This window comes from Hetaerina americana, unplaced genomic scaffold (genome assembly GCF_022747635.1).
Source record: "Hetaerina americana unplaced genomic scaffold, ioHetAmer1.1.p SCAF_51, whole genome shotgun sequence".
Classification (NCBI taxonomy): Eukaryota; Metazoa; Arthropoda; class Insecta; order Odonata; family Calopterygidae; genus Hetaerina; species Hetaerina americana.
Genome location: NW_027287107.1, coordinates 452,258 through 479,268, shown reverse-complemented (window position 1 = coordinate 479,268; position 27,011 = coordinate 452,258). Strand labels below are relative to the sequence as shown.

General features: G+C 40.4%; 1 protein-coding gene across 1 annotated transcript in view; it reads left to right on the top strand.

Moving 5' to 3' along the window:
* onecut (homeobox protein onecut) overlaps positions 1-27,011 on the top strand; it is a 294,852-nt gene that overhangs the window by 265,946 nt on the left and 1,895 nt on the right. The window contains exon 4 of the mRNA XM_071593120.1: positions 20,228-20,340. Coding sequence (XP_071449221.1) covers positions 20,228-20,340 — 113 coding nt within the window. The remainder of the gene's footprint in view (positions 1-20,227; positions 20,341-27,011) is intronic.

Sequence of the window (27,011 nt, the reverse complement as noted above, 5' to 3'; positions counted from 1 at the left end):
AGCTAGAGACATGCGGTCAGTCGCCCCGCTCCTTGGCCCCATTATGCAGGGCCTGCTCTTCGTCGCACACCTTCCGCGGGAGGCGAGATAAGCGCGGGGCTGGTCACTTAATCGTCCCTCGTTGGTATCGACCGTCCCGCCTGAGAGTGGGGGGAGATATTTTTCGGGATCCCCGTGTCTCGTGACGCCACGTCATACTCGGACACTAACTCTTAAACAACGTCCGATTTTGTTACCTTTTTATTCCCTTATTATTTGGCCGGAAATGGTGAATTTTTCCGGGTCAAATTCCACCACGCTTAAGGCCGGTAGATATTGAGTGGAGCCTTGCGAGATTCAAAAGTTGTTCTGCCCCCAGAGAGGGGGAGACAAATGGCCTCTCGCAGATATTGGATAAAACAAATTTACTTTCACGAATTCACGGGCATGTGCTTCAGCGCTTTATCCGTGACGTATTTTATCTTTCTTTAGTGAGTGATATTTCATTGCTGGGGGGAAAGTCTTGAGAATCTCTGGAAACGTGACGAAATATTCGAAAAACCTCATCGGCCGATACTCAAGTTTCCCTTATTTTTTACGTCACAAGTTAAAGGATAAAATCAAATACATGTAGTCTTAAAAAATAATGGTTTCTGTGTTGCTGAAGGAACTTTTATTTGTCCAATTGTCACGCATATTTTTGGAAACACTTAACTCCGCGTTATTTCATGCTATAAAATTATATCTTTTGCGTGGCAGTGCACCAGCAGGTAAATAGCGAAGTACAAAAGAATTTGGAGGCAAATTTTCCTTTGAAAATTATTTTCTATTATTTTAAATTCAAAATATATTGACTTTTAGAACTATTTGATTATTTTTTCACCTAGGGAAAGTGTCGAATGATAACGCATAAAAATTAGGAATTGACACATTTTAAATATGATTATCCTAAGAATTCATTAAACGTATTTCATAATTTAGTTTTTCTACTCATTCTTTTCAATCCAGTTATGGAAAAGTTTCTAAACTGCGGCTTCGAATCTAAATTGAAGGGTAAACTATTCAGAAAGAGAAAAAGTCCAAATTGACTCAAAGAATCGTTTTTCTAAAGTAAATCTTTGATAACGTGAAAAGGAGTGATTTCGCAGTATCTGGTAAATCGAATAGCTTATAAATCGATGCATAAATAACATAAAATGAATAATTATATGATAGATTACTTGTTTGTTCAACAAATTTAATTTGTTCCCCATGAATCCTATCAATTTTGCCAGATTGGTAGCTCCAAACATTTCAGCGTCATGCATAGTAATTTTATAACTTAGGGACTTTGATTGATGGGTTTCCTATTTAAGCCTGGTGGACTTTGCATGCTCGGAATCGAAGAAGTTAACATCGCATCAAGGTCATCAAGTGAGGAAAAGGTCATAAACAATCCTGCTTCTCTTGATAAATATTATGTTTACATGTCGCAAATAATGTTCTATTAGTTTCGGGCATCAGCATATCACATCCGAGAAAGAGCAAGATTAGAACTACTAGAATATAGCCCACCTACTTTCCAAATATTACATTTCAAAATATTCTTAGAAATTAGGTGATTTATGACTTGTGATTTCGTAGTAAAGGCAGAGACTTGAAATAAAAATAAGCTACGATTTAGTTATTTGTTGGTCATTCCTTGTGTCTTTCCAAACCATTTTATGGTCTTCGTCAATCATGCTTTTAAAGACGGCATTTTACAGCTGAGGTGACTGAAATATGATGCAGTTTTGTCATCGTAGACTATTGAGCTTATATTTTGATTTAGATGGACCAAGACCCCCTGCCCAAGAGCCCCCGGGGTCGTTCGGGCCGAGTTCAGACCAAGATTAGCCCCAAAATATTTTAGTAGTTTACATATAAATCATTTGTTATTATAACTTGTACTGAGGGTTATTATCTGTGGAAGGTCATGTCCCCATCTCGAATATTAATACCTCGCTACACTTGACTCTCTCATTTGACTTGACTCTCACTTGACTATCTCACTTACCTTACCTTTGTGGTCTAACCTACCTTGTGTGGGGCCATAACGATTACCAATGATTATTTCATAGTGTTCTAAACCTTGCTAAGAGTCTAAGCCTCGCTTATCCTCTTCGATTCTCAAGCGGCTTCCAGTCTAATTCCTCTATTAGACATGTCACTCTCGTCTTCTAATCGGAACCATTTTTTAATGAATCTGGCGGATATTCTCAGTACTTTTTCTAATGCTTTTATCAACTCTTTCTCCCAAAGATCCCTAATGCTTGCGGTGCATTCCAAATGTGGCCTAACTAAAGCAAAATAACACCTATCTTTAACTATCGCATTACATTTCCCCACCACCAGTTTAATGAAGTCGAGTTTCTTTTAGGCTGACCCGTATATTATCCTGATATGTGCTCCCTATAAAAGGCGTTGTGTTATAATTACCCCCAAATATTTAACTTGGCCTACAGTAGTAGTAGTATTGTGTGGAAACAGAGTGAGAATCGCACGAAAAAGAGTTTAGGGCAGAATATTCTCTCTTTCCCTACGAGCTGTTTAGAATAACCAGTCAGAAGCGAATGCAGTCTGAAACCGTGACTGCTAATAACAAAAGAGAACACCTGCGCGAACTGTAAACTAGGTGACCCTGGACAACAGAACTGCACCAGTGTAAGCAGAAGCTGGAGTTCGGACGCCGCGGAAATTCCAATCCCCGAAGAATTTCAGCTGCAAAGATGGGTAATGTTGCAATAATCCTAAGTCGTCATTGAATGTGATTCTCTCGAAGCTGCACCGTTTTTTGTACCTCATAGGAGTTGACTCTGGGTTGACTTGAAAGAAATGTACAGAAACTTGTCCCGTGTGACCACCTTGGGATACAATTTGTTTTATTTCCCACTTCTCTCGTTGCCACTTGAGGCTGAGGAATTCATGGGGAAGTTCTGAATACAACTTTTCCGTTCTATCAGTCACTATATCTCTAGCACACTGGAAAACCAATATTTCTTCTACGTATCTATCTATCTATAAGCTATCCCTCAAGCCGTCAGACGGAATTATTGTTGGGGATGTTAGGTCACCAGCCATTCTACTTCTACTCCACTGCGTCCACATACCCATGACACCGAAAGGCTGCGTTTCATGGGGGCTACAGGATACCAACCATACAACATCTAATAGTAATGCGTATAAAAAAATTACGAATATTATACTGTTAGTAGCCAATCCACAGACTACAATAAGAACACAAATAAGGAATCTAAATAAAAAGGGCGGGCAAGCATGCAACGCATTCATCAACTATAAGGTAGCATTCCACTCATATAGGATCGATAATTCACAAATGAGTTTGATCTACAAATTAATTTACTCAATACCCAGCCCAAGGGTACGTGGCGGGGGTGTTAGGACGCCAGCCGTTAAGTAAAGGGAGGGTATAACTTGTATGTTCCTAACTACTTTCGCTAGTACCTACCCATTTCAGTCTCTACAGTCAGTATAACTCCTCTACTGGCTACCCTAAAGTCATTGTTAAAGCTAAAATACATAAGTTGTCATTTGTTTCCGACTACAATTTTAGTATTGTATATTATCATTCGTCCCGTATCGATAAAGAAGCGGCCTCGCTTGGAAATGTGTTAAATCAGTCTACCTAAACAATCATTCCTGGGTTGCTCACGGTCTGTACCGAGTAGAAAACCCAATCTTCAACTCGTGTAATAGCATTAAATTTTGTATTTTGAATGCGGGAGTTTCTTTCCATTCACCATTAAACAGCGAATAGTACGGACATGACTCAATCTCATCCCCTTAGCGAAGCCACCTGCCAACGACTCATTATAACAATATGATCGAAAAAGTATTGTTTTTGTTGTTGAATTTGATAGCCACGCTTTGACCCAGTACAAATCAAAATACTCGTGCATTTAAATTAATCTTGCCTACCGTAAGTACTGCTGAATGTGCTCGGTGTATGAAATTCGTCCGGGTATTCCACCACGGTAGAGATCTGGCGGTCGAGGGCGGGAGGTTGGGAAGGGCAACTGGGAGGAGGGAGGCATATGTCCGTGAGGGGACGATGAGCCAACCCACGTGGTGCAGAGGTTAGGAAATTCACCGTCCGACCTCAGCAGATGGTGAACTCGGATCCCAATCAGGAGATGGGTTTGGTGACGAAATGGTGAAGAGTCGGGCTCTCTGCATTTTGCGATCTGCCATCAGCGGCGGCTGGCCCCTTCAATGCAAGTCATTGTTCTCTATGAAGGAGGCGGAGTAGGAGGAACCGATAATGGAAGGTTCGATTGTGGGGAGAAGAATCCACATGGCGCTTTAAAAATTTCACTGTGCCCTGGAAATTGAATTATAGCTGAAGGCGGTCAACTCCCGAGGAGGTCACTATCATCATTGATGGTGGGCGAGTAAATCGCGTGTCGTAAGGATATTTCGCGTGTGGATGTTCAAGGATGGCAGCAGTTCTAGTTCAAACGATAGACTAAACGATCATGTGACGAGATCATTTGTAGTATCAGGTGCACAATGATGGGAATTTTAGAGCCAGCGTCACAGTATGCTTGCAATTGTCGGGCACTCTTTGAGCGTAGAGAAATAACTTCGCATGGTTTGAAATCATATAAATTTATTAATTTCGTTGTATCCGATTCTTGTTATTTCTGCTGCGCCATCCAAAAGCGAACTTCGATTTCGTAAACCCTTCATTCGCCATTGTTTCTTACCAGAATGTATACGAAATGAGTTTGTCGGTGTTGGGTCTGGAATACCCAATGAGCTATATCACAAAAGATAACTGAAACTTTACGTGAAAATTAATTTTTGTGAAACGGGCTTATGGACCCGGTTGTTAAACTAAAGTAAGAAAGAGAAATTCTGGTGTGGGTATTAAAGTCGGCAATGTACCGAAGGAGCCGTCGCGGAGTGCTTGACAGAGGGTTTTCTGACACACTCCTGAACTACGCCACTCCGTGATAACATGATGCGGTCATAAAGGAATCTCCAATTGCATATAGGTTCTTCGATTATTGCTCGACCGAAAATACCATTGGATCTGGGTGTAAGAGTCCCCGCAACAGATATCCCATCTATATCTACATGATACCATGCAATTCGGTGGCAAAGGAAATGCATCCACAACAAGCACGCACACAGTATGCAAAGGGTTATGTTCACGCACCGTACATGAATGATTACGCGACAATTTTACCATTTAAGGCAAGGAAAAATTACTAGTGCCATATTAATGAAGAAGAGGCCATCATAATTAGGAAAGAAATCAGTCAAACCAAGAAACTAACTATCCTCTTTTAAAATTTTCTAGTATGCACGTTAACTAAGTAAGGGATAAAAATACTTCCATCAATCAAGAACACATAATAAGTATTAGATTTTGATAATATTTGCAGAAATACGGAGTAAAGAAGTAAGACAATATAATGGAAATCCAATAATTTCTATACTACATAATGATGCTGCATAATCGACAGACAAACGCTTTAAAGAGCCGTCGGAACGCGACTTAAAAGGCCTTCCGCGCTCGGGAGTCAAGCCGGGGACCCCGGGGAGAGGGAATCTACCGTCCCCTTTTGTGAAAATTGGCAGCAACGGTGGTCACACGGCCGGTTCAACGCCCCCACGGGCCACGTTTAACTTCTCCGATTTTTTCCTCCCGTCTCTCGGGTCGTGAATAAATTAAACGCACACAAATTTTGCGTGTGGCCACCGTTCGGGCGCCCGAAGGATTTACTTGGGCTCCTCTAAGGTGTGGATTCGAGTGTCCTTTCGAGGGCAGGGGGCCGGACAGGCAATTACGTCCGACCTAAGTGTCCCCCTTGCATCCATCCAAGAGATTTCCGTGAATCGGATGAATAATTACGTGGGATCATATTCGCCCGACCGGGGGAAGGGTGGGGATGGTTGCGTGCCGCTCTCTCCCCGGCAAACGTAAACTAGCCGGCGTTACCCTGGCAACGAAGGTGGTCGAGTTGAGTTAGTGCGCGCACCCTCTCCTTCCACCCTCCCCCCCCGGGGTAGGCTTCCCCCAATCGTCTCCCCCCCCCTCCTCAGAACTTCGCGTTGGCGTATTGCGAGTGATTCAGCTCGCTTCCAAAAGGAGTAGTCGAATGCATTCTCCCCTGTGGCAGGGGGAAGGCCAAGCATTCCGAACTTGACTCAAGTCTCTGTCGACGGCGCGCTATAATACCCGTCGCGTCATCGTCAGACAGAAATTATGGTTTTTCATAAAAATCAACTGCGTTCAAGGTGACTACGTATCACTTCCTTTTCCCGATCTCAGACCGCTTGCGTTCGTCTCGCGGTGGCCTAGTGACTGGCTAGTGTAGCTAGCTACACTAGCCAGTCACTAGGCTGACTAATGACTATTGACCGGAGATTCGAAAAATAAACCATTTTGATATATTCCACACCTTGAGTTAACACCTCGACTGGATTTTCCGTAGTAATCATATAATTCTCGAGGAGGTCTCGAAAATCTCTTAAAAATGACGCAATTATTACGTTGAAACCGGTCGAGATATAACGGTAAGGTGTGAGACATGGCGACGTGTTTTTTTCAATAATTTCTCAAATTAAATTCGCCTATAATCACCCAAATACCGACCGTAGAGTTTGGTTCAAATCCGGGTTTCTCTGAACATTAGAGCTCTATTCGAATTTATTGGTCTTAGGCTCTACTTTGTGAGAACTCATGATCACTAAATAAGTAAACTTTACATTTTCTCATATTATTTTCATTTTCGCCTGAGAATCGAAATTGGTAGTAGTGCAATAAAGTTCAGTGTAAAAAATACTTGGTTTAATTATTCAGTGTTCAGGGATAGGAACAGGAAACGGACCCCCTGCGACAATGTGTGAATTTCACACGCCACATGGTCCATAATTCTGGTTTATATGTAGTCGATGATTTAGTTATTTCATGTGTTATACGGAAACAGTACCTGTAGATCAAGCACGTGGGGTGATTTACTCGTTCCTGAGACAACCCTAAAGGCTCGGGTTCGTACCCTGACTCGCGCATGCAGGGTATGATGCCACTCAATAGATTTCCCGAGTCCTCTCCGTTGATCCATCCACAAGTTGACTCATTGGGTGACATATTAGCACACCTTATGTGCATACTTGGTCAAACTTTCCGAGATTCGCTGTGAGCACCACTCAGTTATACTGCGAGAGACTCGTACACTCACAAATTAGATTACAAAATACGGCCTACGTTGTGAGACTCCAATGCCTGCGTATATTACCACTATACTTTGTTCCCTAGCAACCTTCTCCCCACCCATATCAAATTTAGAACTTTTTTCGTTTTCCTTTACGCCCATTTAACTTATTCCATACTCCTCCACACACACACATCTCAGTGAGGAGACGAGAAACAGCGATTCAGGGCATATTAAAGATACAGGGCAAATCAAATGGCACGGAGCTTCTGAATATTGTGATAGAGGGAATAATATTGGGTAAACGAAGTGGAGGCAGGAAAATAATGGGAATTTTGGTTAAAATGAAAGGAGTCTGGGAAAACGTACATGGAGTTGAAGAGTGGTTTAATTTAATGCTGGTTTTAGTGTATTTATTTATGTAATCTGATGTTAGGTGGAACTTAAAAAGATGATATTTCCTAGAACCTAAGTAGTCGGCTTCTTATAAATCTACAGGAAATTAGTCTTAATAATAATCCTAAATTCACTCCAAAATTATCAGTCCGGTATTTTATAATTTGAATGAGATTACTCTATCAGTATCACATTAATTTTTCCGATTAAATGATTCTACTACTAACAGCCGTTGGGCAATGAGAGTTTTGCGCACTTGGTAATGTGTTTACTAGCCTATTGTGCTCTCTTCTCCCAAATTTTGAGCAAATATTTGAACCAGGAATACTAATACTGCTAACATGAAATCGCGATGGCCAAAGAAAATTAATGCTCATAAAAAAGAGGGAAGCATAGTATAGCCAACTGATCTTATCTGTTTGCACTAATTACATAAATTTCATAAATAAAAATCATCAGCTTCTTCCCACTACCAAATTGCATGTAGTGGAAATTTTTCAAACAAAAACGGCCCCGCGAGCATAAAGAGCAGGTAGAGAATTGTGTAAAATATTCAGTTACTCTTAAATGTCAGTATTTGATTACCTCATAGAGAAAACGTACCACGCTATCAGAGTTTTGAGGTTTCCCTAATCGCAGAGGGGAAATTATGCGATGACAACTAAATTTCAAAAAAGTCTTCTGCAGAAGCCGAAGAAGAAGAAATGGGGGAGTGTGCAAATGGGGCAGAGATGCGAGTGAGTGCGACAAACGAGGACGGGCGCTGCTCGCACTCTGCGCTCTCTTGTTGTCCTGGACTTCCTGCGTGCAGTTTGGCGAGAGTTGTCTCACTCGGATACCGTGAAAATTGACCGCTTTCATTCTTATCTCGACCTCAACAGTCGAGAGATGACCGAGCGCGTGCCGTCTTCGAATTTCGATTTCGGCCAAATGAGGACTCTTCTACTGTCATTTGTGAAGGGAGGTTTAAAAGAGAAACAAGTCTGTGAGTGGAAATGTGCTGCGTCAATGTATGCATTGGCGAAACTGGCGAAAAGTAAAACGAAAATAATTTTATAATTTTCTGGTAAATTTCTTCAGGAAAATTGAAAGTCATGACCCTAGTGAACTTACTACAGTCTGATATTTCGAAGTAATCCATTCCGTTGACCACCGTGAACGAACGGTGACAACATGTTTTTTATATTTACATTCTTACTTTCAAAACTAATTTTTTTTAAACTGAAATTACCTATGATCCAGGATTTCCGCTTATTGTGAGAGAAATTCGACAAATGAAAAAGTATTTTTTTCTGAACAATCATGCATTGGGTGCAAGGAAACACCAGTTCCTCTTAGATTACCAAATTAAGCAACATCAGTTCCGTCTGGTGGGTGATCTCCATGCCCCTAAACTCGGCGCGCTTGTCCCCAGGCTGCATGTGACAGGCAGGTTAAATGTGGGTCGACGCAATGGACCAAGTGCCCGGAGCTCTTGTGAAAGGCCCCTCCCCGCAACTCACACCAACAACACGGCTAATTTTAAGTAAGGCAAGTGATCGTCTCCCCATCATCTCCCCTCACCCTTCCCACGCTCCCCGTTCACCCGCGTGGAAGTGGTGCGAGGCGACCTCGGCCGAAGTCGGAGCACGCCGTTAAAAGCACGAATGGGTGGTGGTATCTACTCCTCGGTGGAAACGCGTTGCTGTGTTATTTTTCGATCAGTCGAGGGCGCCTCAACGCGCCGCCCGTCCTCTCCCACGGGGGGAGCGAAGGCGTCCCTCCCCACACCCGAAGTCCTCTGCTCACCCGAACTCCCTTCCTTCCCCTCCACGCCGCCTTCTCCCGTTGTTTGCCGTCGCCCTGTGTCGTGTAGCCAATCCAAGGAGAGGGGTTGGAGACGCGTGGGGCGCTCGCTCGCTAGGTGGAGGGGGCGTGCGTTGATGATGGGCAGCATCGGGCAGCGCCCCCACGGGGAAGGGGGGTCGTTCTGAGGGGCGGGGGAGAGGGGATCTGGAGAGGCGGACGGTAGAAGAGGTGGGGTCGTGTAACGAGAGCAATATTTCAAATCGCCATTTTCCCGTTTGCGAGTAAACAAGGGAAAAATATAAATTGGGTATTTTTCGACGAAACGAATAGCGGCAGACCGGCCGGCCCTGGGAATGGTCTCACCTGCTGCGGGACTCTTCCTTTCTCCCCCTACTCCTCCTCCTCCTCCTACTCATTCCTCCTTTAACCCCTCGCCCCCTGGTGGTCATCGTGGGCGGACGTCGAAAACTTGCACCGTTGTTAGTTTTCGCCCGCGACAAAGAGGCAACTTGAAGGATGGCGGGCAGTGATGATGATGGCGGGGGCACGGCCCCAGGTGTACGGGGAGGGCTGGAGAACCGGGGGGAGCGGGGTCCCTGGGAAGCGCGGGGAGGGGATAGTGTTTTGCCAGAGGATGGACCGGTAATGGGAAATGAGTGCCGGGAGGCGGGGAAGTAGGTACGTGGTGGGTGTGGAAGGCGGCGTCCGACCACCCCTGCCCTCCCCCCATCCGCCTACTCACCTCACATCCCGTCCATCCCCTCATACCTTGGTCCGCCTTCTCGGGAGACTCCGTTGTTCTCGCCTCACCCAGGAGTGGGGTGGACGGGTGGAGAATGAAAAGGTTGCACTGGGTGGGGAGCAGAAATTTTTTAATAAGAAGCCCCGTATCCAATTTATGGCCTAGCCGTTGGAGTACCGTGAGTCCATCGCTTCGGATCATTTTGAGTTGTGTTTGACCAATATCAGAGCGGAAAGTTAGTTGAGGGATCGGGTAGGAATACGAGGTTCCTTGAAGGGGTGGCAATTCAGTCAGGAGAGCGTTATGATTGGTGGCGGGAGGGCCTGGGTTCAAAGGGACGCCCATTTGAGCACGGTGGTGATACCTCTGGACATCAGGCTCGTTCTAGCCACGTAATTTTTCGGTCACTTGCTATTCATGGGAAACCACAGAAGGCACAGAGGAAGGAAAGGAACTGGCCCCCATACCCTGAATTGTTAAATCCATGCCCAAAAGTACAGTTCATAATACTTAGGATGCCTAATGTCATCTATCAAACCAACCTTCGGGTGGACTGCTGCCGCCATTTGGTCCCAATATCGAATCTCTCGGATAACGTAATGGGAATTTAAATAACTGTTTGTCTTTTTCACTTTTCGGACAGCAATTTTAAGGAATTGGCAAGAAATAATGTATCATATGAAAATGGTTGTGACGAATTTGAAAATTTAATTTAATTAGAGCCGTATGCTTTCTATCAAGACTCATATCAAATAATTTTCTGATGCTTGAGTTAACTTTCTGTCTACTCCCGTTGAAATCACTTTTGTATATGACCCGAAACATCTAACACTCAAAAAGAGGTACATTAGAGAGTTACAAACATTGAAATCTCCCTCTTTGGCTCTTATTCTTCCTACTATTTAGACGTTTACCAAAATACTTCAATGAATTTGAATAATCCAGGAGCATACACGTATATCTCTTCTTGTCATATGAGATGATACTATATTGATATATTGAGTGTTTGTTTAAAATAAGTCGATGTTAATTGACCGCATTCACTACATATCCGTCGAGTTGGTAGCAAGATATTAGTCTCCGAATTTTCCGTGTGTGTTATAATCAAATTTGGTTGATTATGCACAATTAAATAATAGAAATAAAATCAAGCGTAACTATAACATCACGACGAAGAATCTCAGAGAAAAGTGGTTTCCTGTACCGCGATCTAGTTCTGTGGAGAACCTGCTACCTACCTGTCATTCAGTGTCTTCAAATAAAATGAAAATATTCGTTCAAAAGTTATGTAAACAAGTTAAAGTGGCCTGTAATCCTCCCTTTGATCAACCTCATAACATTTACCGGAGATGTGAGGGCAAAACCGCAGGGGAACCCTTCCATTTTTTCAGTTCCAGCGGCCAAGTTCAGTGACGAGCAGGGCATTTTAGTGCATCAACAAGGGTGCAGAGTTCATCACTTCGTGTCATTGAACTTTAAATTCCCAATGACAACACCCACGGGTGGCTGATGAAAAACGGTCTCATTTTTACCAATTACCTCAGGGTGGAATAATTAGGGAAGATAAGCGAATAGATTGAACTGTAGTAGTGATCAGCTGTAATGAGGTGACAGAGCACCATATCAGAAACACATACTTTTTTCGCAAATAGTTTTCTTCAATGTAATGAACAGTTTCACCGCGATACGGCATCACCTTGTTTGGATAGAAATCTTAAATAGGGGTGGGGTGTCATTATCGATGGGTGAAGTTGAGGGGCGTAGGAGTGACTTAGGGGAAGCAAAAGGGGGGGCTGCCGGCGAAGAGAGTACGAGGAAGCGGGAAAAGTTTTCGGGAAGAGTTTCAAGATATACCCCGCCACCTTTCAAAAACCTCCCATGAATCTAATGATACGGAGATGACATATCACTGAGTAAACAGCCATGCGTAGAAATGAAATACTAGGTAAACAGGTGTAGTGCTAGTTAATGGACATGTATGGTTGGTGCTTGGGGAGTTTCCCGTGCGTTTTATTGTGTCGCTAACCCTGTAATGACAGTTACCTTATAACTTCATGGGCCTATCCCACGTGCATGTTTTTCTCCTTTCCGCTCGGATAACCGGAACCAGGAAAATATCTGCCGCGCTTCGGCCTCTCAGCTTAAAATCGGGACACATTTCCCTTAGCTCAAAAGAGAGTCGTCTGGATGGTATTTTTTGAATATTCCAATTGGGCGGGGTTGCGGGAAGGAAATCTTCGGCCTCGCTCTGGACTACAAAACTCGGTTGACGGCTTCGAGCGGCGTCGTCATCGTCGTGGAACTAATGATCATATATGCATTGATCCTCACGCCGTCCCATTTCTATGTAGCGTCAAGAAGAACTTACAGTGAAGTTGTGAATGGAAAGAATCTATTTGCTTTCACTTGGTTGAGTTTACTCAAGATGTTTGAAAAACTTCGTTATTTTCCAAACTTATTTACTTTTAACTACTTTGTCGTTTTGTTGATTCGAAAACGTCGAAACCAGTTACTTATTTAGATAAATCAGTGACTAAATTAATCTAGTGTTTTTTCAGTTCATCGTTGCAAGGAAAAACGTATACTCTAACTAATATCTTCGATGCAACCCTATCCTTGCATGTATCTCTCATCCGCGCACATTTTTTACACTGTTTCATATGCTCTACCATTCCACAGAAATTTAATTTTCCTTGTGTTTGAAGTCTCTTCCACCACATCCAACCGAAACTTCCTCAGCACACCCGATCTCGTGAGATAAACAGTTCTAGGGTTGATGCAGTGGAAGGAATGCATGATAAATGAAGGACAGCACAATTCCACAAAATAATTTTTTTGTGGAAAAGTGCTATATCCTTGCTTTATTCCGCCTCATCCACCCAAGTCATTCACTTTTCTCTCAGATATCCTAAAATTTGACTTTCATTCACTATCTCAACATTCTCTCTCACCAAACCAGTGAGGCTTGGCCCATACACCCAATCCTCATTCTTTCATGACCTTATCATGTCTCACTACTCTTGTTCAATCTCTCTCTCCTACTTTGGACACAATCATTCCTCAAGGGGCCCAGCGATTTTAATAATCATTATCATGGAAAGGGTGTGATAGTTAATCCTGAAAGGCGTAAAATTGATCTCAATCACTTAAATTGATACCAGAAATATTTAGAGCCAGCAAGGCACTCCTCCGACATAAGTGACGTACAATTATGCCCACTCTGGCGTTCCACGCGCCAAGTCGACCGTACAAGTACTTTGTAATCTAAATATGGGGCCGGGAAGAATGCTGAAGATTTCACGTACCAAGTACGATCAGCGTGACGTCAATCTAATTGCTGTCTATATCAAAATTGTTATCTCGGTAGATCTTCGAAGTGACGAAGCGATCTCAATCTCTGAAAATAATACGATTTTAGAATGAAATCGGGAGTACCACCGATGCAATGAACGATGTACTGTTGGGCCGATCATTATGTCGTGTGCTCAGTTGACCATCCTCCGTAATACAGACCTTTGGTCGCGCGTTGAGGGGGGGACCCCATGGGGGGGTGGGGTTGACGACGATGTGGCGTCGGAGGAAGCGTGGGGCCTGGGAGATTGGACGTGTGTGGATGGCCAGCGTCAATTTGGCCCGTCGATTGGGAGAGAGAGGGTGGGTGGGGGAGAGGATGATGTAGGACCACCGCGGGTGGTCTCTACTGTCTCGCTGGGGGCGAGTGGAGGTGAGACATTAGCCGCCCTCAACAATTTCGATCAGGATAAGGAGGGGGAGAAAGGGAACCCCCGCACAATTCCGATTTCGGAGCGGGAACGGAGGAACGGCGTTCCTCGGGAGGCGAGCGCGCGCGGGCTAGGGTTTCTGCAGTAATCGGCACGGGGTGGAATGATGGAGCCGGGTAAATGGAAGAGCGAGTCAGTCGACAGGGGGTGATGGAGAGGGGGGTGCGGAGGGAGGGCTGCTGTAGCAGCATCGTGCAGGATGTGTCCCACCCACGGCGTGAAACAGGGGAGGAGGAGTGGTGTGCGGAGGAATCGGAAAACGCTCGGGCTGCCGTGTTAGATGAGCGGGGAAGGGAGAGAGTTGGCGGGTGATGGAGTGAGTGATTTCCTTTCCAGAGAAGGGAGAGTGAATAATTCCTTCTGCCCTGACGATTCACTCGGACTCTTGGGGGGTTCGAGCGGGGACGGGAGGGTGGAGGCGAGCGGGGAGGTTGGAGGGTCGAGGTTGGGGCGGGGTAGGAGAGGAGATGGACAGAAACGACTGCGTTTCCGTCATTTCCGAAACGTCTAGGGCGAATTTCTGAGGTGGCGTGCGTCGAGAGCTCTCTCGGCCTTCTCTTTCCCGTGTCCCGTTGGCCGGGCACACTCGCCCCCGATCCTCCCCGCACGCGTCTCCAAATCCCTCCCCCACCGAGAAAAAGAGAGCCCACGCCCCCCCCCCCGATCTCCCATCCATCCTATCCCTCCGTGATCGCTCCCCATTTAATCCAACTCAACCCGTCGACCCGCTTCGAGTTTCTCATGGCCCCCACCTTTCATGCGCGACGGGGGCGGGGAGGTGAGCTCTTGGAAATTCGATTTGCTATCGGAAATTGATATTAATCTTTGGAAGTAATTTTGGTTGTTGGGGTTTCGCAATCCGGTGGGAGCGGGGGCTTGGCAGGGGCACTGGGGGGTAGTAAGAGGGGCGCGAGTGGGAGGTTCCCCCCTCCCGTCCCCCGCGGAGACGCCGGCATATCGTGCCGCTCAACCCGCCCCTCTCTCGCGCGCGCAACAATAAACCAAATGGAACTCGAGGTCCTCCGTGGTCCCCCCTCCGCACCTTCCACGAGGCCCCTACGCCGGGGTTTCGTGGGTGATGAGTTGAGGAGTTTTACGCCGTTGTAATTTCCTCACGACCCACCTTCCTACCGCTAACCCCCTTTTGGTGCCTTTACCCTCTCTCCACCCCTCCCCCCCACGCAATCCCTCTAAATATCCGAACATTTATTTTACGCTCTCTGCTTCTCTCCCCTCCGTATCCCTCAAAATCACCACCACCAACTCTCCCGTAACACTCTAATCGCAGCGAAAACGTCATTTGCTTACAGCTTCGCCAAACTTCCCACCTCTCGAATCGACGGGGATGAGGTAGGGGTTTTGGGAAGGAGGGGTCGGAGGCCATGGTGTCAAGATCATCGACTCGAGGGATATATTTTCTCGTTCTTTAGTGATTCGGTAATGTTTTCCGTTTTTTTTCTCCCGTTCAATTCATTCCCCGCGTTAACGGTGGCGACACCGGAGGTTCCGCCTGATGTATTTGCGTGATTGCATCCGGGCCACGAGCCCCCGCCCGGTCACTTTTTCTTATTTCGTTCATGATCGAGCCATATTATCCGATATAATATCGCTAAATGCATGCCCTGAATAACAATTTACCAAATGTTAGGGTTGTGTATTAATTGATGTTAAACTCCCGTAAAGTTCGCGTCTGAACAAAAGGAAAGGTAGAAGGAATGACATATGCTTATTGGTGCACACTTGGTCTATTTCCTGTTACGGCTTGAATTATTCCTTCTCTGTCTATCAAAACGCAGCTCATCACCGATAATTTAAACATATTGGTGGAGAGGAGAGAGGAGAAGCATGTTTTGCCAATCTCAAATACCCACTCCCCGAAATTTTTGCAGCCGAATACATGAACATTACAAATTATTTTACATGAATTATTAGAGGAGACATCGCGCCCTCTAGGTTCAAGATCCACTGCAAAAAATTTTTTAAGTCTAATTTTTTAAACTTTTAAAAGTATTCAAAGTTAAAAACTCATGTTATATGTCTAGCAAAGCTTAATTATAGTTCAATTACTATCATCAGGGCTATTCCGAAACTCGTATGACTGGGTAAAAGTATATGGGTTAATCAATATTACATTTGACCCCAGAGCAATAATATGATCTGTTGGTACCCGATGTTGGTGGACAATCTTTAATATGGGACCCTACAATTGGTCTAGGGGCCGTAAAATTATAATTTGCTAGGCAAATGGTCCAAAGTCGAACCTTAGGAAAAACAAACATAGCACAAGAACTTAAGAGAATATGACGAGCCCTTATTCTTTATAGCGATGATCTCATTTTGGAATGAATTTGGATTGAGAGACAATCAACATCCTTCTGAAGTGTAAGAGCATGTTTTATAAGGTATACATGAGCATCCAAAGCTACCTCTTCAAACCTGTTCAAAGCTTTGAAGGTGACGCTATAGGGAAAACTATCACAAGATCTAAGCATTTAAACTTAGTCCAGTGTGTTAGTTTCAGAGTTGATTTATATTCATCTAAATGACTAGCTGTTCAACTGCATCTACACAGAAATTTTATTTCATACCTTAAAAAAGCCAATATGCTGTAATAATCATAAAAGAGCCACATCAAGTATGTTAGAGGAAAAACTTTATGCTAGAATTTAATCTCGAAATAAATATGCAAGCACGTTAAAAATATTAATATGGACTTTTTCCTTTATAAACTTAATCAAAAAGTATAAACACGATCATTTAATCATATTAACAAACAAATGATTAAGATGGAAAATAATTATTTATTGCAGGCTCTTACCTCTTTCCCCTAGTCGATACTTTCATAGTATTTGCCTCAAAAAGAGTTCCTGTAACACTTGCCACTGCTATTATATTAGCTTGCGGACTCCATAATCATCCATTGGAGAAATCTTAGAGCTGAAACCCATGATTACTCATCAGATTTATCTGACTGAATTGCCCATCCCCCCAGGTCCTTTTGTGGTTCCCATGAAAAAACATGAAATGCCTTGATGACCACAAGCACCAATAAGAAATTAAAATTTAATGAAGGATCTCAGGTTTTCCCGGCGTATGGCGAAACCCGAGAGAACTTCTTGAATTTAAATTTACTGAAATGCAATGACAAGAAACATCATTACATCTTGAGAATTTGTTATTTCATGAAAATTTTATGCTATAATAATGTTGATAGATTAGTTAGTCAGTTCTCTTCATATTTATTTATTCTACTTGACTATATATTGTGAAATTATCTTCCTGTCTATTCTATCCTGTCTGATAGCCTTGTCTTTAGATGATTTCAACAACTTCCATGCAGTTCCATTTATGATTCTGTTGAAAGAAAAGTAATTTAATTAATTATGCTGAAAATAGTTTTCATACATACCCATCAAAATGATATTACGCCCAAAGACCAGGCCTTATGATATGGCCACCAACACTCAGAATCATGGAAATACTAACTTTGCTGTGGGTTAAACCTTACTTTTGGCCAATGCTGTATGTAGCCTCAGGTTTCAGAATAACTCTGCAGGAATACTTACACATTGATAATGAAAACCTACTCATAGGACTTGAAATTTACATATACTATATAAGGTTAGAAATGAATGAAGAAAATGATATAATCATTAAAAAATCTAGTCATTTTGAACCATAATATTTCAATAATGGTCAAAAATTATGAATGATAAAATTTTATGAGTTAATGAAAAATAAATCATCCTTTAATTAAAATATAAAGAATTTATCCTTGGATGATTTAAAGTGTACAAATGGTTGTAATGGTATTGATTGATACTTGCTAATGCCCCCCTCTTACAACCCCAGATTAATATGACATATTAGATTGCTAACTCCAATTAGGTTAATTATTAGGCATGACAGTTAAGTACTAATTATCTGGAGCCACAAGCTATATGAATAATTCATGAGTAAAATACTATATATTAAAGTCAGAATAGTATTGAATCTAGTGCATTCAGTTTATCAAGTAAATTACTTAATAATCTCATTATAAATTTTGGATTAATATTTATTTTAAATTATACGAATTGATGCAATTATATAAGTTAAGTAATTTAAAATGAGCATTCTGACCAAGGCTACATCAGAAAACTCCTTTATATAGGCTTGAATATTTTCTACCATGAAAATATGTCACTCCATGAAACACAATATGTACCAACCTAGTCTCAAGTTCCTTAATGTTAATACATTTTTAATAATCTATGCTATTGTTTAATATCTGGTTCTGCAGACAAAATGTTTGTTCATCCTTTAAATAATTGCACACAAGTGGCATATCTCCAAATAAAGGCCTCTTGATTATTGCAATATCACTTTCAAAGAAAGGCAATACTAAAGGGTTCATTTTTCATGGGCACTTCCTAGGAATACCAAATTATTTTTTACATTTAAAAATTCATCTTTGCATGAAAATCCTGTATGTAAACCCTGTACAAACTTCTCATAGTTTGCATGCATTAAAGGAATGATATTTTTTCACCATGGATGTAAGTTGTAATGAAAAATTCATAGTTAGTTTCATCCTGTCTAGATCTAATGCAACTATTTCCATTCAACTTAAATGTTGCATACTATTATAACATTTATTGCACATCAGCATCAAGGAAATATGAATCAATTCCGAATTTAAAAATGGCTTGACTCCTTTTCCCTATGACAGGAGTCAATGAAGCATTTGATAGTAATAATGCAACAATAAATTTATGATAAACTGAAGGAAATCCATGGGCTAGCAATTTGGGGTTTTCATTAGCTCTTTACAAGAAATCTATTTTATCATATGTCACCATTATGGTTTATCTTTTATTTTTATGCACAACATACTTACTCTTAATACAATATTCTTATACTTTAAGTATGCAAGCTGTCCAAAAAGCAAATGCAAAAAATATATATATATGTAGAGCCAATAACTTTTATGCCGGTAAAATTATCTTTTATAAACTGAGAATAAATCAGCTCCTGGGATTTAGAACACAATATTAAACAGTTGGAACTAAAAATTATTGAATATGGCCAAAATGGGCTAAGGGATCTAAGAGTTAACATGAATAATTTTAATCTCAGTGGTAGCTTTTTAATTATTCTGATATACTTTGATCCCATGTTTTCTCAAATAATTGTTCTCTGAAAATCATTGGCAATAAATGTGAGAGATTCTCTCTTGTCAATTATGTATCAGTTGCAAATGGCAGTAATATAATTAAATAAAAAATAAGTTTTCTTTAAAAAATTCAAGAACCATGCCGAGTAGCAATTTAATCTACACATTAGCACTTCCTGAGTTCATCAGGAATACAATGCTGTTTTGCACCATGACATCTTACATTCAGATCAGATTTCCAAAATAATTTTTTATCATGTAGATACCATAATTAATGTTCATCATGTTATATATGAGGATGAGTAATATGGTGTATTGAGTATCATGACCTACAAATATCGTTACCATCAAACATTAGTGAGGATTAGAAATATTTATTTTGAATTTTCAGGAAATATTATGCTTAGTAGGCATTGAAAATTGCATTACATTTTAGTGCATATCACATGGTATGAAATTTCAAGATGCACAATTTTATTATAATCTTTTATTTTTATTCTTAAAATATACTGATTTTTTATTAAGGTGAGGTGCATGATCATTCTTAAATTAGATGCAGTTGCATTGTGTTAAAATGAAATCAGCATGTATGTATACCTAAAATTAGCTGCTTAGTGTAATAATAAATATGCTTTAAAATAAAATTACTGGGGAATTGTTACTAAGTTCAGCTCATGAAGCATTCATTTAGCTCACCTAAGAAATATAGGTATATAGTTCCCCTTGCCTTCATTTATTTTGTAACTATGTCTCTTAAACTATATATTGCTGGATTTTACTTTTGGATGGTACTGAGATCCCTTGAATTTTAAGCAATGCTTTAAGTTGAATAATTTTTAGCCTCTCAGATGCAAAATAAGCTATAGACTCAATTAGAATCAATCAATCAGAATAATCAAGCTATTTCTGGTGGTCTCAGTTGCAATGGGGAAGAGTTCTTGCTTAAGGGAAGTCTCTGGGTTCAAGTTCTACCAGATGGGTTTACTCAACCAATGGCACAGATCCATATGTTCTTTCTGCATCTTTGATGAAGGAATTATTGAATCCTGTGTAATTGACCATTCACATAGAATTCTACTCAAAAGAAATATTTTAAAGCATTGAAGTAGGTATCAAAGAATGGTCACCATTTCTCCAGATCGTTATGTTAACACTCGGTGTTTGTTACTCTCTTCCATTTCAGCATGCAAGAGGAAAGAAGACCCACAGACCCAACCAGAGCACCCGCCCGCACCCAAGAAGCCGCGGTTGGTTTTCACCGACCTCCAACGGCGTACTCTGCAGGCTATTTTTAAGGTGGCTTCCGCGTCCCATTTTGGGTCTCAAATCGTAGCCTTATTGTGGCTCTTCACACTGCTCCCAACTTGAGCACCCTTGTGTCTCAGCCCTCAGCCCCAACCCGTGACCCCAAACACGGCCTCGCCCCACGTGGACTCCACGTGGGCTTCCATCCATCCATCACAGTGAGCGAATAATCCAAGTAACCGAGATCAAAGAGGCGAGAGATAATAATTCCGTGAGGCCTCGTCCACCCAGTGTGGACTATATTTGAGAGCTCAATAATGAAAAGCTAACAGGATAAAAAAATGAAAAAAAATCGAAGGAAGGAGTCAAACAGGATAAGAAGTATGTGGGGAGTGATGTTTCAGTAGATATGGAAGGCAAAAGATGATAATTCTCCCCAAAATCCTGTCGTCCTTGGCGCTTGGATCTCAGGGTATCCACATGCTGGGACCCTTTGGTCTTGATTGAAGTCTCTGTGTATATGGCCTCTTTGGAGATTTGCCATGGAGTTTTATTGAATAAGTTCGGTATCTCCAGCTTGCTTGCTGAAGAATTAGGAGAATGAACAGCAGTGGAGAGTATTAAGAGAGTTAACTCTGTCATGTGTCACACAGGGGTACTACAATGAGTTGTGCCCTGAGGGGCTTCAGATTTTTGACAAACACTGGCAATTTGTCAAAAATAATGCCATGCTGAGGGATCTTCTTTCAGTGGAGGAAAGTATCTGACTCTTGAAATATATTTGAAGTTAATTGGATGCAAGTGACCACAACCACTAACACAGATTGAACAGAAAGATAAATGTGTGATTTAATCTCATTTCTAACTCTTTTAATCATGCTGTAGTGTAAAGAGAAATTTTAAGGAGAGTTTAACTCAATTCCCTTCATGTTGCATTGCTGATGGAAACAAAAATGAGTGAATTTAATCATTGTGCTTAACATGCTGTGTCGGGCTCGGGGGAACGGGCTGTTGGCAAGTGGGGGTCATTACAAAGGGAGCTATAGGTGCCCTTCACTGTTTGCATTATGATAAATCATTGAGCACTTATTCATCATTATCTTTTCCATGCTTCTCAATGATAAATTTTTTTAGTCCACACTTGGCCCTTGATGAAATAAATTGTTCTAATGAGGATTAACATTCTGGTACAAGAGATTATAAGTGCATATTTCACTTGCATCATATGAAGCTTCCACAGTGGAAATCTATACATTTATTTTCATTAATGGCCAAATTTCTATGTGTAGCTAAAAATTATGAACTATTCCAATTGTTGGAACAGTTTCTGCATATGAGCTGCAGATAAATTTGGGCATATTAAACACCATGAGCTGCCACCTACATGTGGCTAATGGTCACTTTTTATTACATGCCTTTATTAAGTAGAAATAAGGTGATTACTGCATTAAAATATTAATATAATACCTTATCAATATGAAGTTACCGTGTGGTAGACTAACTCTTAATAACATAAAAAGCACGTGATTCAGACGTGATCACAAATTCAGTGCATTAGTGATGTCAAAATTAGTGAAACACTGAGTTAAAAATATGAGTGAATTCTCCTGTGCTTCCAAATTTGCTTGTAATTTTATGAAAAATTGAAATATCACCTAAAGACAATCACATTCCGATTTGAAAACATATGCCTACAACTTAGTGTTAATCTCAAGTCATCTAAGAGAACTTTTGAGGCCATGGAGGAGATCTTTACATACTATGATGATGTGACTAGCAGTAATAATTCATATACCATTGAAAACAAACTATATATGGGTGTATGTAAAAATTACTGAAGCCCTAACATTGGAGACCATACTACAATATATCTCAAATGAACCTCTTTCCTGGCTCTAGTATGAGTGAATTACCAATATTTTAAATCAATAAAAAAATGGAAAAATCTGACATCTAACAAAAAATGGAAAGAACTGTGTGAAAAGTGTCATTGTACTAATGGGAAAAGAACTGATGAAGAAGTTCTATATGACTTGGATATAAAATTCACAAGTGTAATTTTGTTCTGAGCCTTATGTCTCCTGAGGAATTCATTTGGAAGTGTTCAAGAATAGAAGAATATTTTCCTCCAAAACCTCTGCAGTCTCCGTAAAAGAATTTGAGGAGATATTTAAATGGAATATGCAAGATGAATTGTGAAGCATTAAAGCAGTTTGATTCGTGTGAAAGTGAATTCAAGCCTAAGTGTGCAGTGCCTGTCTAAACATGCACTGAAAAATTGTTATGAATATGGCTCATGTTTTCAGCTTGTGTTATTGGTATGGAGTTTTAGTTACTAGTCACCTAGTCACTCTGCCACATGGATTGCAATTAAGGAACTAAGGAATTATAGGGGACCAAAGTGGAAGTCATTCCATTTACTCAAGTGATTTCTCATATTTGGCTAAAGTCTGAAAAAATGTGAATAAACTATTTCAAAATGCCTGCACTTAAAAATATCTTGCAGATGAATGGCAATGAAATGAATACGATGAAGGAAAAATAAAAATCAAGCTACTTATGTCTTGATCTAGTTTTGGAAAGGAATCAAATTGATATAAGGTGATAGTCCGTTAAGCCATAGATTGAGAGGAGAGCTATAAAATTTCATAATTATAATTTCTGCTGAATCTGTTTTGAGATGAACCTAGCTTCTAACTGCAGTTTGTTACCTCAATTCATATGCTAATCATACAAGCATGGGAAAATAAAAAGGAGCAAATCATAAAAAGTAAACTGAGTTAATACATGTGGCCATAATAGTGTGATGGCAATAGTGTATGTCTCTTATTACTCAAAGACCTAAAATGTATACACTGGCCCGGTGATCATAGTGATTGTGATGTCTATATTTAAAAGAAACTGCATTCTGAAGAGAGATATGATACTAGCTATCAATGATGAAAACAATGGCTAAGTAACCTTGGTAAGGAGAAAGAAGAGTGAAATGGAGGTGTAACTCATTTATAAAAATTATCAGTGCGATTTGTAATGATGTGAGAACATTAAAATCATGGCATTGATTTTCCACTACATGAGAGGAATCCTCAGTGGTGAGAGTACAGTCCTGCCAGGGTGAATAATTTTTCCCAGAAGAAATGGATATACCCATGAGCATAACTCACAAATGTAACCAGATGAAATAAATTTAAATAGATTATGGAAGTGTGTCTGGGTGTGTTCAATTACTTCCATGACATAAATAACCAATTAATTCATGAAGTTATCTGTGATATTATGAAAATGAAAGTTCTGTTGTCTGGGTTTGAAGGTGAACTTCAAAAAATATCTTGGCTCTTTCTTCGGTGAAATGTTGTCAAGAAATACCTAGGAAATTCCAGTCAAAATGAAGATTATAAGACAGTTCAAAGACTTCCAATGACGTTTTTTTGCACATTACTGTTTTTATTGCTAAGTGGTAAAATTTCAATGGATTCTTCTATCTATCGAGTTTCAAGAAACCTTTTAGAAAGTGCTATCAGTTCTCATAGTAAGTGTATTTTGTTAAAAATCTTCCTACCTCATATTTTGGGCAGAAGTGAGTGATAAAATATTTCTTCACATTTCATATAAAACCAACTCTTGGTTTAACAAGCATGAAGATAATACATTCATGTGAATTTGAATGTGAAAGTGAATAAAATGGATTTGTTGAAAGCTACAAGGCACTCAAAATTGAGAAGTTCCTGCTGCATCATAGTTCTCCATAAACAGCACTTGCCCACCACTTTGCTTTATCAAAGAACTATCTAAAATAGCCTCCAGAAATAGTGTGCTTCTGGATTTTTTCCTAAGAACAGAATGACAGGCGTTAAGTTGAAAACTCAACTCACTAACGTTCCAATGGTTCAGCTAAAGTGCATAATTAATATGTCGCAGTAATAGATGTATCATTTACTTGGGCATGGCTTCAAAAATGTTTCCATAATGGAGATCAACATTATGCAGTACAAAAAGGAGTCCTACTGAAATATATAACTGGATGAGTACATGACTGCAACATTATTTCAGTTTAGTTTTTTATAAATATTAATTCATCCTCATATCAATCAAATAATGTGAAGATAGTGACCAACCATATTCACAGATGAAGAATTGTGATTATTCCTTGGGTTGATGATGAATATTAAGATCATTCTGAGAAAGGCTACCATTTTATCTTGTGTTTCTGAACACATTTCAACTCAGTGTTTGGATGCTTCTGTCATGGAAAATAAAAATATTATTATTACCATGCTAATATTAAAATGGAAGTGCTTATTCTAACAAAATATGCCAATGTGATGACTTTGAGGCAAAAGCATGGCAAAGTTTCACAAGAAGAAACGTAGTACTTCAGAAGGCACAATATGCGAAGAAAATGAGTGACAAGTTTATTTTTGTGAAGAAGTTCTCCTGATTTAAATTCTTATTGTTGTGTGGTGAAAAATGTGTACCGTTTGACTGCCCTAGTTATTTCTGAGCTGGGGAAGAAGAACTATTTTTTTTAAGGAGAACTCTATGGCAATGACTTTGGACAAATTCCCCTGAAATGAAAATCGTGCCAAAGAACATAGGCAGATGAAATTATATTGAGTGAATACTATCACAGAAAGTGCCCTTATGAACTAAATAGACAAGTTTTTCCTTAAAATTTAGCTGAACCAAAGAAATTTTGACAAAGTGTGTTTGTATCCAGTAGCCTCTGTCTGCCAAAAGTTTGGACATATTTAGAAGCACCACTTGCTGCATATTGTTTATTTTGTATGATTTAATAAATAAAATTAAAGAATCCAATGGCGTGGTCTGGAGAGTCCTGTGCAACAAGGAGGAATGTGTTTCCAGGAGTCCACGTCATCATATCAGAAGGGACCTTAAAGCCCTCCTAGAATGGGGAGGGTGGCCATGGGAACATGGATAGATAAGAATCCAGGGATTTTTCCTGAACAATTAGCAAATGCCTGAGTAAAAATGTTTATTCAAAGGGGGGCCCTGAAGGAAGCCCTATCCTCTGGTTGCGGAGGACTCTTCACCGAGCCACTGTCTCTGCTCCCGATGCCCAACCGCCCCCTGTTCTCCTACGATCCGGAACCCGATCTTACCATGGTCAACGCCTCCTCACACAGCTGGAGATACCGAACGCAAGCTCTGCACCTGATATCCAATCCGCCTCGGACACAATAGCACTCCAAAATGACCGTCACTCTTTTGACGAGCAAGTGAGAGTGACAGGTGCTCAGCCTCACTGTCAATTGGACAAAATTAATCGATAGTTTCACGTCAGAATGATTTGATTCTCGGTTACTAGATTGTTGGCATACTTGATTTCACTTTCAGAGACGTGATCGACACAATCCCGTCTCTGGGTGAAGGATGTTCTATATTTTGTGTTGTCTTTTGCTCTCCCTTCTTCAATTTAATTTATGTCAAGTTAAGTAAGAGTGCATATTGCAGCATAAAATATTGAAGGCTGACTCCATAGACTGAAGGTGTTCATTTCACTCAGCATCATCTGCACATGCAGTAGCGAGTGGATTGAAATGGCCTGGTTTTTTAACTAGAACTTGATAAAACACTTTATCTAAACCTGAAATTGTTCATGTCAGCAGAGTCCGTAGTGTGAGTGGAAATCAGGTGAAGAGTTTGTCTACGCAATAGATTAAAAACAGCTGCAAATTTACACCAAGTAGGGCATTAGTGACTGACTTTGAATGATTAACAAATTACATTATTCAGTTTCAAATTATATCTATCTATTATATACCTTTTTCTGTAAAGCATTTCTGACTTACCAGGATTTGTTAGAATTCAACGGGTCTTTAGGGTCACATGTTTTCCTCCATTTGCACTGAGATAATCCAAAATTATAAATTTATTTTTCTTAGAGTACTAAGTTTTCCATCAATGTCAAAAATTATATTTCATTGGTTTATTTAACACTTTCCACAAAACTCATTTAGACACAGATGTTTTACCAGTATTGGTCACGTTGAAAGAATATAGATAGACAGTATATGCAATATTATTTTGCATGATAAATAATTAATAAACAAAACTAACAAACATGCACATATTATTTTGTAAACATCTATTCATCTATGATGTTATTGTTTTGTAAGAGGTAATTTCCATAACTCGTAGGCATACACATCATTATTTTCCATGGTTTTAGAATTTTATACCTATAGGTAGTTAGGTTATTTGCACAGGGATTAAAAAAAGCAATAATAGATTTTAAATGGAATTATCAACCATATCTAGCATCAATTGCAAGTCCCTGAACTGGACACCTGAATTTGGTAAGGATTGAAGGTTTTACTGAATGCCAGCTACCTTCCTGACCACCAGAGGAGGATAATGGCGAATTGATGATGAGCATCATGCAAAGGAACAGTTGAGGTAACAACTAATCAGTTGAAGACTCTGCATTTGATTTCAAGCTCATATAATATTTGAGGTCATTTAGCTATATATGTTGCACTTAGATACTTAAGGTGATTGGCTTCACCAGGTCACCTTCACATTCTCGGCCTGCTGTTAAAATTTTGGCTCCATTTCACTCACATTTAGACTTAAATTCAGGTAAAATTGATAGAAAATGTTAAATTACACAACAATTTTTCACAAAAACTTCTTGTATGCTGCTGAGAGGTTTCAATTTCCTACAATGAAATAATAGCTGCAAAAGTCTTTGAATGACTCTA